Here is a 15,578-nt window from a genome sequence, read left to right as displayed (position 1 = left end):
GCCGAAAGTGCCCTCGATGCGTAAGCAATCGGTTTCTCCTGGCCAGTAAGAAATCGGTGTTCAATAACAGCTCCTAGACCATCTTCGGAAGCGCCACAAGAAATCACGACAGGAATATCGGTTGAATAAGGAATTATTGTATCTTCTTTTGATAATATTTTTTTAACTACATTAAATATTTTATCTTCTTTAGCTGACCAAAACCAACTCACATTTTTACTCGTTAGTCAACGTAAAGGTGCACAAATAGAATGTAAATTTTTAATAAACGATTCATGATAATTTACCATTACCAAAAACGAACGTAATTCTTTAACATTCAATTTTTTTATAGCATTAATCTTATCTTCGGTCGGATGAATTCTAAATTCATCAATAACATGACCTAAATAAGTAACTGACTTTTCTCCAATTTTAATTTTATCAGTCGTCGTTGTCAGTCCAGCCTTATCAAATCTTCTTAATACTTCTTCTAGATTAACTATATGATCAAAATTTATCTCGCCTGCAATAATTACATCGTCTAAAAAATACACTAACCATAGGAATTCCCTTTAATAAGTTTAGCATAAAACGTTGAAATATTAGTTAAAATAATTTATATATCTAAATTATTTGGAAAATAAAATTTTTTAATTTTAATTAAATTTTCAGTGCCTATATAGGCCAATAATAAATCTTTTTTTTTATTTTGGTCGAAAATATTTTTTACCTTGAAAATGAGTTCTATATTATATAGGTAATCCTGAATATTAACTATCTTTTACGAATTCTGGAATATGAAATTGAGTAGGTGTTGATGTTTCTTCGTTTTTCTTCAGAAATATTTTCTTTAGAGTCTTCGTTAGGGTATAGTTTAATCTTTTTATTTAAAATAATTCATCGTCGTCAAAAATGACTTGAAAATAAATCGTCGCTAAATGAAATGTATCAAAATAATTTATTGAGAACTATTAATTTAATATGATCAGATATATATATATGTTTTTCTATTTTTATAAATTGTAATAAATTGTAGCTTTAAGCAAATATAAAAAATCAATTTATTTAAATACATTACGGTGACAAACAAAAATTGGTTGACGAAGGAATTTGCAGAAAATTTTATAAAAATAGTTAATTTGGTAAAAATGAAAAGTTCATGCTGATTGATAACTAATTTGAATAAAATTGCAAAAGAATAAAGCAGAAAAATTTTGAGAAATGTGAATCTTTGGAAATTTGTTGATAAAAATTTAACAATCATTTGAATGTATATGAAAATATGGTAAAATCTATTACTTAAGGGCAGAGTTGTTAACGCTCCTTTTTAAAAGTAGCTAGCTCCCGCTCCAAGTAATTTAGTGCCACTCCGTAGCCGCTCTTTTGATTTTCATTTTTTTAGAAAGTACACGAAACCAAATCATATTTTTTTATCAAAAAAGTTTTATTTATATTTAATGATATATCAAAATATTTATAATCTTTTATTAGCTTTTAAAAGTGATAAAGTTTCGAAATTAGAATCTAACAAACATCCCGACTTCGCCCCTAAAACCTATTTAGCAATACTAAACAGGCGCATTAGAGGGAAGCGGGGTATTGCATTTTATAAAAATATTTTTTAATTCAGGAAATTTATCAAAAATAGTAATTTTGAAATCATTATTTAAAAAATATTTGTGCAATATATTCTTCCTGATGATCAATTTCATGGAATCCTAAAAAATCTTCTAAATCATTGCAAGGTTTCCATGAACTAGTAGCTATTTTGCATCAAAAATTTGTTTTCTTAAAAAAAATTAATTAATTTTTATTTTAGTTCCATATTTTGGGTACATTTTGTCCATTCCCAATTTAATTTGAATGCAGGATGGATAATAGCCGAAATGATATTTTGATCATTATAAACATTTTAAAATCTGCAATAAAGGTATTTAAATAGATAATTTATTTTTTATTTCGATTTCGATTTCTTCTTCTGATGTAAACTATTTTTAAATTTGACTCACGAAATTTTCCAAGAAATTTTCAATATAAAAAGAAAGAAAAACTTGATGTTTAATATTTTAGATTAGATGAAAAACCAATATAAAAATCGGCTCAACATTTATTATGCATAAATAAAATAAAATTTCATTTTTATTTAATTTTAATTAATAAATAGATTTAAATTTAAAAAATAATTTAATTTATACATTAAATTTAAAAGAGCGGTGGAGCCCAGCCCTAAAAGGAGCTAGCTCCTGATCCTGATTTTTAAAAGGAGGTGCAGCTCCAGGTATTTTTTAAAAAGTGTAACGCCGCTCCTTAACAACTCTGCTTATGGAAATGTGGTGATTGGTGGAAATCGATTATTCTTAGTGATGAACATTATTGGAACAATTATATGGGAAAACATGGGATTATTAATGATAAAATATTGGAAAAAAAGATAACTGATAAAAGAACCTGGCTTTGGATTTTGAGAAAAAGGTTACTGATAAAAGAACCTGGCTATGGATACTGATAAAGATACATGGCTAATTAAAACATAAAGATTTAAGGACGTTGGGCTCTCAAATCACGTGACCTATGAAAATTAATGTGGCTTCCGTATAGGTCTGCAATGGGCGGGCGAAGGGTGGGTAAAAATATTTTCGAGAATGGGCAGGCAGGCAGGCGGGCGGGTTAAAAAATTGAAATTATGGGCGGGCTGGGTGAGCGAGTTAAGAAATTTAAACAAAGGGCTGGCGGGTTAAGGAAATTTAAAATTTTTGTTCAAAAACAAACTAAAAAAAATAATTGTTTAAATGATCTATAACAATATTTCTTTTTTTATTGTACCAATCGTTTTTTTTTAAGTGAAGAACATTAACCATATTATGTAATAAACACAACAATAAAACTTTTTTCTTAGAATAAATAAACATTTTTGTCTATTAAAAATTTCCTTTTATGGGAATGTAATAAAACTTTTCTAGTGCTTCTTCCGAACGCGGATTTAGCATTGCTAGAAGATTTTTAGAACAAAGAAGAACGTGTTTGAATCCAGAAAATGTCGATTCATTATTATTTTTGCATTATAATTATATATAATATTAATTTTACATTTATATTTTTTTCATAAATATTCAATTTGATTAAATAAATTGTCCATAATTTACATTGATTATTTTTATACTTAATATTAATTTCCTAAATTATAAACTTTTTGTAGGTGTAATGCTGAAATATTTTTATTAGATGCTCAAAAAAAATGAAAGAATGACCATAATTAAATTTTATAAGCGGTCTTGGGTTAAAAAAAATTTTATAAATGGGCGGGCGGGTAAAGAATTTTAGACAAATGGGGGGGGGGCGTGTGGATATATATTTTTTTGAAAACTATGGGCGGGTTAAATTTTTTTTAAACATTGGATGGGCCGGCTTTTGGTCCAAAAACCGGCCCAATGCAGACCTCTATGCTTCCGTGAGCCAGTTGTAGCCGTATATGGGTTAAAGAACTAATAGTCACTTCTTGTTCGATGTAGGGATATGATCTCATAGGCCATCCAAGGATGATAGCGATCTATTGGCCAGCTCTAAAATAATAGTGATCTCATGGGCCATCCAAGGATGACATCACTCTCTTGGCCAGCTCAGGATAACGGTGACCTCGTGGGCCGTTCAAGCACAATGTCGACCAATCTATAATGGACTTGGTAGCAATTACGGTTGATACTCTAGGTATGTCAATAAATTGCTAAAAATAGACCACGCCATTTTTTACCTCGTATATTCATTCTATATGTTGACACTAGGTTATACCACAGATCAACGCCATCCATATTGGAATTATATGAAGATTTGGTTGTGTAATTTTTATTTTTGCGAAAATCTTAAAACGTTGCATAGATGGCTAGGAGCTTTACATGTTGTTGGAACTGTCACCATTGAACTATCATTACATCGAACTACAAATATTTCATATGACTTTTCAAATCGGTAGTCGTAATAGCCCCTTTCTTTTTTTTGCCATAATTTTAATAGTTTCTAGGGGAGAATTTTCTCTTAATGTCCCAGTTGCGAAAAATCCAAGATGCTTCAAATGTGATAAAAGCCTTAGAGATGTAAAAAAATATAGAAGTAAATAGAATGCAAAGAAGGTACCTGGATAACTTTGAGTAAAATTGTAACAACCGTACCTCCTAATCCAAGATTAGAAGCTATTGGGCTTTTATTTTCACCTTAATATATATTAACTGAAAATATATCCATTGGAGGAAGCAAAGATCCATAATTTATATCCATTGAAGGAAGCATAGGTCCATAATTTATATCCAAATCGAATTGGTTTACCTTTGATAAACATTTTATAGGAATGTATTCCTCGATCGGTATCATTTGCTTATCTGTGTATAAATTATGTGAAAATATACCGAATTGTTGATAAAGATTATCCTTTTCATCAAAAGTTGAGTTACTACATAAATGTAGATTCCTTTTGATATCGCGAAATGTATGCTGTGAAATTGAATTCCTAATGATTGGTATAATAATATCATTGTCATTCCACTGATACATTCCTTTTTGTGGTAGGAATGATATAGTTAGCGAAAGAATTCCTATAAATTTTTTCATCTCTGACTAGGTTGTGATAAAATTTGGTCTATTGTTTTGTTTGGAATAAATATATGATTGATCTACATTAATTAAAAATATTTCTATTGAAGTTTTTCGATCAAATTGGAAATTCGATAACACCTTATCATTATCAGTAGGTCAAGATGTGTAAATTGGATCAATTTTTTCCATTTAAAATTATTTCGAAAATTTAATTTGTAGATATTGAGGATTCCGAGACAATATCAATGTCTGCTAGATTATAGATTTCGATCTCCCCTGCAGTATCTAGAGGAAAATTAGGTGTATCGGTTAGATCGTTCATCGAAATCTTCTTCCTAATTAAAGCAGCATTAGGAGGTATAATTGCAACCATCTGTTTCATTCCCAGGGCCTTCATCGAAAAGCATGGATAGAGCTTTATCAACTGTAGAAATTGTTTTGTCATAATAATATTCTAATATTATTTAAAAATTTGGAAAATGAAAAAATATGAGAATTACAATAAAATCGTGAATTTTCAATAATTTTTTTTTATAAATATTAATATGGAAATATAGTATTTATGTTTAGTAAGAATATAAAAAAAATTTATAATAATATGCCAAAAAATATTACTTTTTTTGAACCTTTATGTGGCAAAGTTGGATAAATGGTACAGTAAGAAACATATGATGATGGGCCAACATTAATTAGAATAGGTTAAGGCATCTATAAGGAATAAATTTATGTCAATTGTATTTAAAAGGAATAAAGACTCTTACAACGAGGGAGGAACATATGGCATTTTAGTAGTCCAAAATTGTCGAACTTCAATGTCATCAAGCGCACTCAAAAATAAATTTTTTAAAAAAAGGTTTTTCGTACAATCTTCGAGCTATAAGAATCATATGTGAAATTATTTTAATTCAAAAAATTTATATGTGAAAAATCAATAAATAACTGTTGCAGATATGGTACGTTGACCATTAATTGGTTAAATCAAAATTTTATCAAAAATGTTTTTTTTCTGATGGTGTAATTTGATTTTGGAATCAAAGTGAAATGACATTTTTGTAACAGCCCACATAGGAACAGAGGATAGTCTGAGACGGATGTTTACAATCCCATGTGAGTCAGGCACATCTTATATGGGACTTGACTTGTGTCTCCTCTTTCCCATCAGACAAAAATTCTAGTGAAAAAATATTTAAAATTATCAAACTATGTCTTCACTCCAAACATATTATCACAAACAGGCATTTTTCTCCCTTAACATACAAATTTTTAAAACTTTTAAGCTCAAATATAGGCATTTAATAATGAATCAAGAGGATTTCTCTTTCTAGGCAAAAAATGCAAATTGATATGTTCAAATATAACTATGACTCTTTTGGTTATTTTTATATTATTATATGTTTGATTTTTATCAATTTATGTATATATTTTTTTTATATAGTTTTTATATTTTTAAAATTTTTTTTATATAAAAACTTTATTAAAATAAAATTTAAAAACTATATAAAAAAATAAGATGTATTAAAATTTTAAAAAATTTCTATGAAAATTGCATAGAATCGTGGATTGATAAAAATTTGATTAACAATTTTTTAAGTAAATATTCTGGCCCATATGTAAGTATTCTTTAAGATCGCCAGAGAACTGAAAAATTTTTCCCTATAGATTTTAAAGAGGTGAGAGCTTCATGTCCGCAATTGCCAAGTGTCGTGGCGATCATGGAAACAAAGTGAACATGTTTAGCAATGATTTATATTTTTTCCTGTTTTCAGCTAGAAAAATAAAATTTTCATGTATAATCCCAAGAAGAAAAAGTCCTTTATTTCAAGGTATCAGAGTCAACCCATCCGGCGTTTTACAAAGAATTTATCTAAGGAATATGGGATATTTTAAAAGCTTTTTCAATGATATTGTTTATGGCGTTACTTAATGAAATAATTGACAAAAAAGGAGGGGAGAACTATAAGATTTCAGGGGGCCAGCCTATATTGTACAAATGTTACCATCGACCTTGTCCAACTCTAATTCGGTATGCTAACCCGGATAAGGGCGCCCACCCTAATAAAATTTTTCACGGATATAAAACTCTTATTTATATTATAAATGTCCAACAAAAATAATTAACATAATCAAATTATTTAAAAACCAACCTATTATTTTTAACAGGCAAATTAGTTGCCTTTTCAGGTAATTAATTACTTTACTATTGTTTTCTTCTTGGTAAATTTTTCTAAAAAAATTTTTATCTTGTAAATTAAAATATTTTAGATGGCGTTGATATTTTTGATTTCATTGTAAATTATGGCTTCAAGTGTTGTTATTTATACAATTTTCGGGTTTTATTTGGAAGGGGGAGAGGTATGATAAATAATTTGCAAAACAATGATTTTTATAAATGATTAACATATAAGAAATCCATTTTGTAGAAATTTGCTTGCCTTTATAAACATCAAAATAACTAAGCAAATAAGACCAGTTGAAACCAAAATTAATTTATAAAAAAATATGTTCTTCAAATAAACAAATATAAACGCGTATAGTCAAATCTATATATTATTATAATTCTTAATTATATTTTAGCCGAATTTCTTGAGCCATATAATTCCAATAGTTTTTTCTAATTACATCGTATTCGTCCGCCAATTTTTGGCATAACTATATTTATTATTTTAAATTGTTAAAAAAATATATAATAGCTAGGATAATTAATGTTAGATATTATGCAACTAATATTTGTAAATATTTATAGATTTTTTTTTAAAATGAAATTTTGATTTTCTTAAAAGTTATATGGAATTGATTGCTTACTTTACGATGTTAATTATATAACGCAAGAGCTGCACCAATATCAAAAATAAATCGAATCGCCCAGTACATTCTCTTATGATACATATCACCAGTATAGGCTAATATCGAAGGATTTCTTTCAGAGTTTAAAAAATAATCTAATTCGATTAGATGCTTACTTCATAATCATAAAAAATTTAAGAATTTTTTGCAATATAATAATATACTTGACATTAAAATGATCGTTTCATTTTAATAACTAATTGTTATTTACTCTCTTTTACCGATAATTGTAAATATATCTATCTTATCTCTAACTAGATTAAACCTAGTCCATGAGATAAACTCTATTATAGCTGGCCATACTGCAAGACCTCGTAACTGATATTTTTTCGAATTTCTTTATAATAAATAAGTTTTCTATTATCATTTTAAAACAACTATCTTAATAACGAATAGAAACCTTTTTTTATAAATTTAATTTTATAAGTTATTTTATCTCTTCAGATACATAATGTAACTTCGAGGTGTTGCAAGTAACCAGAGCGGTTGGTAGAGCCTTTCACTTGGAGGGAAGTGAAGGCAGCAAATTATTTGAAAATTGAATTTTAGAATAATATTATGAATAAGTATGATACAATCTATAAGTGATTGATAAAATTTGTTATAAAATTATCGATCATAAGCATTAGAATTAAATTTTATTTTCGATTATCTTATATCGATACATATACTCATGCTCTATCCTTTTGAGTGTTATGATTATAAACGGTACATAAAGCTTGTTGACACTCCAATTGTTAGGGCCGTGTAAAACATATAACTGTTTAAACACATGCCTATTTTTATATATAGTTTTAAAAATATATCTTGTATTAGTCTTTCGATAATCATCAGTTAATATTGGTTTACATTTCGATATTGAGACAAAGGAAGGTAGATATTAGTGCCAATTGTTCCAAGATAAAATAATTTCTTATGTACATGATTGCGTTTATTTTAAACGAATTTCACTCTTAAAATATACTTTTTGAAAAATTGAGTATAAAGACCCTATTTAGTAATTTTTTCAAAGATTTTTTTATATTATCCAAATGTGCCTCCTCGTCGTCGTTATCTCCAGTTATAAGCAGGTCATCGATGTAAATTATGACATCGTTTATGTCATCAAAAATTTGTTCCATAGTCTGTTGAAATATATCTGATCCTGTTTTAAACTAAATGGTAATCTTGTGAATCTGTAATAGCCTTGGTGTGTCGAAATAGTGAGAATGTCTCTTGAGTTTTTGTGTATCGGTGGTAAGAAGTCACAACTTGATTTTGGTGAATTTCTTCCCTTTGATAATTTTAGCAATTAAATTGCTCATACGTGGTATCGGATAATCATGTCTTTGAATTTGGCGCAATGCTATCACTTCGTAAGCAGGAGTAATTATCGATTCCTGTGTAGGGTATTCTTTTAGGTGGTATTATCTTAGGTTTAACATCATGTTTTAAGTGTAATATTATATTTGATCTCAAGATAGGTTTATTCTTTATTTTTAATTCATAATCTTTTATTAACTTTTTTAGGCCGTCATTATGGTCTAAGTTTATCATATTCATAATTTTTTTTAAAATGTTCCCAAAAGATTTTAGCCATGTTCTTCCTACAAATGAAATTTTATTGCTGTCTACAAACGCTTCTTATAATTGGGTTTGACCTATATAATTGACGTTGACCTGCATTGTACCTATATTGTTGTTCAATTACGCCCATTAGTTTTTTAACGGATTTCCATATTCTGCTTATGATGACGCTTCTAGCTCAATCATATCCAAAATTTAAGGGAAAGCATTTTGCCCGGAGAGCATCTTACCCAAAATGCTTCATTTTTTCGACCTTTAGAGGCACGTATCTCAGCCGCTGTTTGGAGTTGGAGGCGAAAAAGAATCTTAAGATTCTAAGACTCAAGATTCTAATATTATCTTTTATAATATATTCAAACTCCAATAAAAATTTTAGAAAATTCTGAGAGTCGGGTTGAACTCATGTTGATTTTATTGGAATTGGCCATTAATGTAAATTTAAGTAGAAATGGCGAAAGAGGCTGCAACAATAAAAATTATGGAAGACAAGGAAGTATACTAAAGTTAGAAAAATTCTCAATATCATTAAAATAAGAAAATAATAATGATATTTGAATATATATGTTAGCGTCAATGTGGTAGGCAGGATGAATTTTAGGCAATGTATTCTATTTTACAAATTATAAATTTATTATTTATTTGATATTAATTATTTTTATAATTAATAAATTTTGTTAGATATATTTTATAAATAATATTTTTATGATTGTTAAGGTTTTTTGATCTTATAGTATTTTTTTAAATATTGGACGGTTAAAGTTTATTTATCTTATATTATATTTTAATTATATTTTTTTGAGATTTATTTTGATGTATTATTTTATTGATATAATTAATTTTATATTGTTAAATTATTTTTTAATATATTTTTTTGAGATTTTTTGTGTTATATGATTTTTTTAAATGATTTTTTCTATATATATTTCTTACTATCTTTTGATCATTTTTAAATATAGATTTTTTTAATGTTTTCTACATTTATTTTTTACTATCTTTTGATCGTTAATATTTTTAAATTTTTTAAATGATTTTTTATATATTTATTTTTTCAGTGAAGATATACTATAGAAAAGTGACAATTGTCATAATCATTATTTTTGAACTTTTTTAAAGTAAATATGTAAAAATATGTTGCATAAACATGTTAAATTAAAATTTCAGTGAAAATGTAATATAGAAAAGTGACAATTGTCATAATCGTTATTTTTGAACATTTTTGAATTTTTTTAAAGTAAATAGGTAAAAATACATATTGTAAACTTGTTAAATTAAAATTTCAATGAAGTGTACTATAGAAAGACAATTGTTATCATCGTTATTTTTAAACTTTTTTAAGTTTTTTAAAGTAAATAGGCAAAAACATGTTAAATTAAAATTTAAGTGAAGATGTACCATAGAAAAGTGACAATTGTCATAATTCTTATTTTTGAAATAATTTGAGCTTTTTAAAGTAAATAGGTAAACATATGTTTTGTAAACATGTTAAATTAAAATTTCAGTGAAGATGTAACATAGAAAAGTGACAATTGTCATTTATTTTTGAATTTTTAAAGCAAATAGATAAAATACATATTGTAAACATGTTAATTTCCGGCTGCTAAGAAAAGTAAAGTTTAATCATAATAGTTAAATTTTTTAATAAATCTCACCAAAATTTTTATATCTCGAGTTTTTATCAAATCAAGGCATTGACGATTTGCAGGAAAATAACTCATCTATTAATTTTGAATATTGTTTTAATAAACAAGATTTAATGAAATCACGCATTATGCGATTTTCGACTTTGAAAGTGTATATCTTTAAATTTGGTTGAGCTGGCGATCTAAAATTTGGATTTTATTATGCCAAGTTTCATTCATTTTTGAAATGGTCGGCCTAATCACTGGTCGATTTGTCATGGAATAACACAAATAGCCCAATGGTTAACGGCTAAATAGTTTACAATTCATAAGATAAGTATTCTAAACATGCCGGAATACATTTCCGATACTTTAAATTTAAAAAACACTCAAAAAATGATTCAAAGTTGTGTCTGAAACGCTAAAATATATTTATTTTAAAATTTATTATACATATGAAAAAAATGGGGATAGATTATGTTTAATATGTTATATATTTATAAGTTATTTTTTGCAAACGAGATTCCTTAAAATCTGCCATCATTTTATCCTAATTAAAAAGAAGTAAAACTTGCTCATAATAGTGGCAATTAACCCACAGTCATCGAATTTTTATAATTATTAGTATTTGTAATAGAAAATGAAGATAAATATTCATGAATCATGTTGTTTATTTTCAGTTTCCTCTCACCATTTTGGAACATTTTATATTATTACCTTACAATAAAGGTATAAATTACTAAATCAAAATATCAGAGACCTGCAGAGCTCGGGTCCGGATTTTTTTTTTTAAAAAAATTTCAGCCTGTTTTGGTTTTATTATTTTCAGGCGCAGACCAGGCCTGGATTATTTTTTAAAAAAATTTTAGGCACGGCCCAGGTATTTAAAAAATAATCATTTTAGGCCTGGCCCGGATATATTTAAAAAATTAAAAGGGCTTAGGGCCGGGCCTGCAGGTCACTAAATTTTGTGATAAATGATTATATAAAAATTTAGCATATAATGACTCGAATGAACTTGATGTTCAAGTTAACAAAAAATTCCCCCGAAAGGGTTCATTTAAGAACAATATGGGTATAGTAACAAGATAGTGAAAAAACTGCTTGAATCATGTAAGAGCATTATAAAAATGTGAAGGATGAAATTTCTCCTCTTATTAATAATTTAGATTCCATTAACATCTGATTAAAAAAGTTGAAATAAAATTGATTTTTTTCAAACCTAAATCATCAAATGTATAAAAACTAATTCTAAACATAACCTATTAATATAGGATTTGGATGATTCTCTGTCAAATCGATCATCGATCTGACAGCCATTTTTAAAATTAATAAAACTTGGTGCGTTCTTGCGTTTGTCCTATATATTAAAAATTTATATAAATCAAAATTTTAAAGCTCTAGCTCAAATGGATCTAGAGTTATGAACCCTCAGTCTAGTACAAGCAGGGACGAGAACCCTCCTTCTAAAAAAAATGGGTTCGGGTTTGGGTTCAGTGAAAAATCTCTGAACCCGGTTCGGGTTCAAGTGGGTTTAGGGTTCGAAGACCAGAAAAATAATGACTTATTAAAATTAGTTAAAATAACAGAAACATCATTTTTTTTTAAATTTATTTTAATTAGTATCACCATATACTACAATATAATTTAAAAAATTACTAAATATAACAAAAACACGAAAAAATGATCAAAAAATGTTTTTTTAAAATTAATATATAAATTTTTTTAAATTAAAAAAAAAGCTTGAACCCTGAGAACCCTAAATTTTAAAAAAGGGTTTGGGTTTAGGGTTATGTTCAGCAAAATATTGAGGGTTCAGGGTTTGGGTTCTCGTCCCTGAGTACAGGTGCGATTTCATTTTCAAAATTTTTAAATTACTTAATAAATATTTGATCCAAATGTATAAATTATATATCATTTTGCAGCCCTTAAAATTCTCTAAAATAAAATATAGAAATATTTTTAAAAAATTTGACAGTTTGTATTCCCGATAATATAAAAATATGTTATTTTAAGAAGGCCTCACTAAAAGACGATGTAACTCTCAAGAGGTTATAAATATCTAGGTAAGAATTATTATAGAATAAATAAGAATTCAAATATTATTTCGTTTTTCATAATTTTGGGAATAAAAAAACTAAATATAGAGAGCGCTATCTTTAAGAAATAATTGTAATAATTTTTTTTTATTATAATCCTATTTTTTATCGCAATTCAATATTGTAAAAACACCCATTACAATTTTCTCAAGATATCTAATGTGTACATGATACACTTACAGATACGCTTATCTATCATGGATGCCATTGTTAAAAATAAAAACAAGCCCCTTCCCATCGGCCTTGAAATTGTCATAATACTTGTGGATTAAATTTATCCTGTTTTAAATGTAGGGGTCGATGGCATAAAGCCGTTGAATGCCCAAGTGGTGCAAGTATTCCGCAACATGGGATTTCTAATGGTCATGGTACTCAAATGTGCGTCTTAAATAGTCAAGAAAGATGGCAGTCTAGTGGTCCACCAAGAAGGATTATGACAATTTCGGTGAGGTATAGAGAAGGGGAAATGTTGAAAGGACTGATACAAAAAGGGTCTCAACGAGATTCCATGATAGGAACAGCAATCTTTACAACAGGGAAGAAAATCTCCGGAGCTGGGGCAACAATACCGAGGATAACAATCCGAACACGAGAACAACAAATTCCATGAAACAGAAACAGCAATCTAAAAACAGGGAAGACAATCTCCGGAACGGGGGTAATACCCAAGATCAGGGTTGACCCGTTTGGCACCTGGTGTGATGATAGGCATAGACGATGGGAATTCGCCAATGAAGGAGGAGATACAAAGCCAAATGGAGGAAATGTTGTTGAGCAGCCCGGGAGAGTGAGTTTAGGTCTCATATTTTAATCCATTTGTAGTTTTTAATATATTCGTCATATTTAAATTGTAGTTTTTATATTAATTGACTCATATTTTAATCCAGTTTGTAGTTTTTAATATATTCGTCACACTAAAATTTTAGTTTTTTTTATATGTGGAAATTAAATTGTAAAGGGAATCTCAGGGAAAGAGGTGTTATAGTGGAATATACATATATTGGTGTTTTGTAATTATGTATTGATTTTTTGGGGGAATATTTTATATGTATATTAATGTATTTATTATTTATAAAAAACAAAGATGAAAAAAAAGGGGGAATATATTTTTTTCTCTTCAATTTTAAAAAAATTGCGCTTTTTATTTCTTTATTTAAAAAATATTTGATTGGATTAAAATTTAAATACAATAAAAGAAATAAGAAAAAACCCCGTATCCTGTGTCTTATTCGCTATTATATCAATAAGGTGATAAAAGTTGATTCCCCCTTTTTCTTTCATCTTTCTTTTTTATAAAATAATTAATACAATATTATAAAAATAAAATAATTCCAAAAAAAATCATTATTACAAAACAACAATATATGTATATCCCACTATAACAATGAAATCTAGTGTATTTAATATCAATCCTTTTAAAAAATTTCATAGGCTAAAAATTTAACAAATCAGCTTATTATGGCTATTTTTTTATATATTGCGAGGGCAAATCAATAAATAATATAAGTGCAGCCCTAGCATTCATTTACGCGCATCTAAAATCAATTTTATTGCAAAAGAACTTATAGCATATAAATTACATTTAGAATATGCTTCATAATGTCGGCCTTATCCGATATGATAGAGGTATTGATCGAAGTATTTGGGCCAATAGACTTGGTTATTTGATCTTCGTAATAGTAGAGCATAAAAGCCAGAAGGTGGGGCGAATTCGACTTGAGTCTCATTTCATTGCAGAAATCTATGATGTTAGTAAATTCCTTGGATACGCTCCGCTTAGACAATATACTATTTTTTATTAGATTATGAGTTTAGGGTGGATATATGAACTATTGTTTTGAAAATAATTCTTTTTTTTATAAAAGAATTTGTCGATATGAATTTAAACCCAAATTAATTGTCAATTTAGAGTCAACTAGTGTTCTGTCCTTTTTTATGATATCACTGGCAACTGCAATTTACCTAAACCTGAAAATAACTTTTTATTAGAATAAGGATGTAAAAAAACAAAAATATTTGTCTTTTCAATCATAGAAAAAACAGAAAATCAAACTTATATATCAATTTAACGAAAAATTTTTGAAAAAAAACTAAGTTAAAAGGTCAAAAAATATAATCATTTTTAAAATAAGGCCAGACCAATTTTTAAATAATAAATTTAAATTATATCAATTAATCAATTGGAAAAATATATAATGAAGCGTTTAATATTCATTTACTGCATATATTCAATTTTCCCAATGAAACAGGCAAAAAAGATCAAAAATAAAAATCCGAGCTGTGCCAAAATATTTCTTAAAAATCCCGGACATAGCTTAAAAATAACTTTTTTTCAAATCAGACAAGCCAGCCTAAAATTTCGATCACAGCCGGTCTCTGGCTCACTCGGGTATCGAGATAAGATGGGTTCACGCAAATGATTAGTTTGTTGTATATTTTGCAATAATGCTGCAAACATTTCTGAAAAATTGAATTGGCCCAAAAAAAAAGGAGCGTGTTCAGGTTCGTTCAAAACTTTACAAATAAATACCGTATATTTTTTAACACAATATATTAGCCATATTTAAAATTAATAGTTTTATTTTAAGTCAATAAAAAAATATTTTTATTATTAAAAAAAAAGTTACTATTAATTTTTAATATATAAAAACTTTTATATATATAATATATAATTTAATTATTTAATAATATATTTATCATAACGTTAAATTATGCTGTTTAAATATAAAACCCTTGGTAATCATACTAAAAATAAATAAAAGAGATATTAACATTTTATATATTAGAGACCTACAGAGGTACCATTTGGATGGCCCTGTCCGGATTTTTTTTAAAAAAATTTTAGGCCTGAGACGGCCAGGGTATTTTAAAAAAATAAATTTTT

General features: G+C 27.3%; 1 protein-coding gene across 2 annotated transcripts in view; it reads right to left on the bottom strand.

The window, feature by feature from the left end:
• Positions 1 to 6,900: 6,900 nt before the first annotated feature.
• LOC135931997 (protein farnesyltransferase/geranylgeranyltransferase type-1 subunit alpha-like) overlaps positions 6,901 to 15,578 on the bottom strand; it is an 88,885-nt gene continuing 80,207 nt past the window's right edge. Inside the window, exons 7-9 of one of the 2 annotated variants that reach the window (XR_010573247.1) lie at positions 14,275 to 14,482; positions 7,369 to 7,483; positions 7,092 to 7,215 (exon numbers count right to left, since the gene is read on the bottom strand). Coding sequence is in view for 1 of the 2 variants with exons in the window: in XM_065469321.1 (XP_065325393.1) it covers positions 7,126 to 7,215; positions 14,275 to 14,482 (298 nt within the window). In the remaining variant the exon portion in view is untranslated. Of the gene's footprint in view, positions 7,216 to 7,368; positions 7,484 to 14,274; positions 14,483 to 15,578 lie in introns of both variants that reach the window. The other variant, XM_065469321.1, reaches the window with a different exon arrangement.

This window comes from Gordionus sp. m RMFG-2023, chromosome 1 (assembly GCF_954871325.1).
Source record: "Gordionus sp. m RMFG-2023 chromosome 1, tfGorSpeb1-WG-v2, whole genome shotgun sequence".
Taxonomy (NCBI): Eukaryota; Metazoa; Nematomorpha; class Gordioida; order Chordodea; family Parachordodidae; genus Gordionus; species Gordionus sp. m RMFG-2023.
The sequence above is the reverse complement of the archived record's forward strand: the minus strand, read 5'-3'. Positions and strand labels throughout refer to the sequence as shown.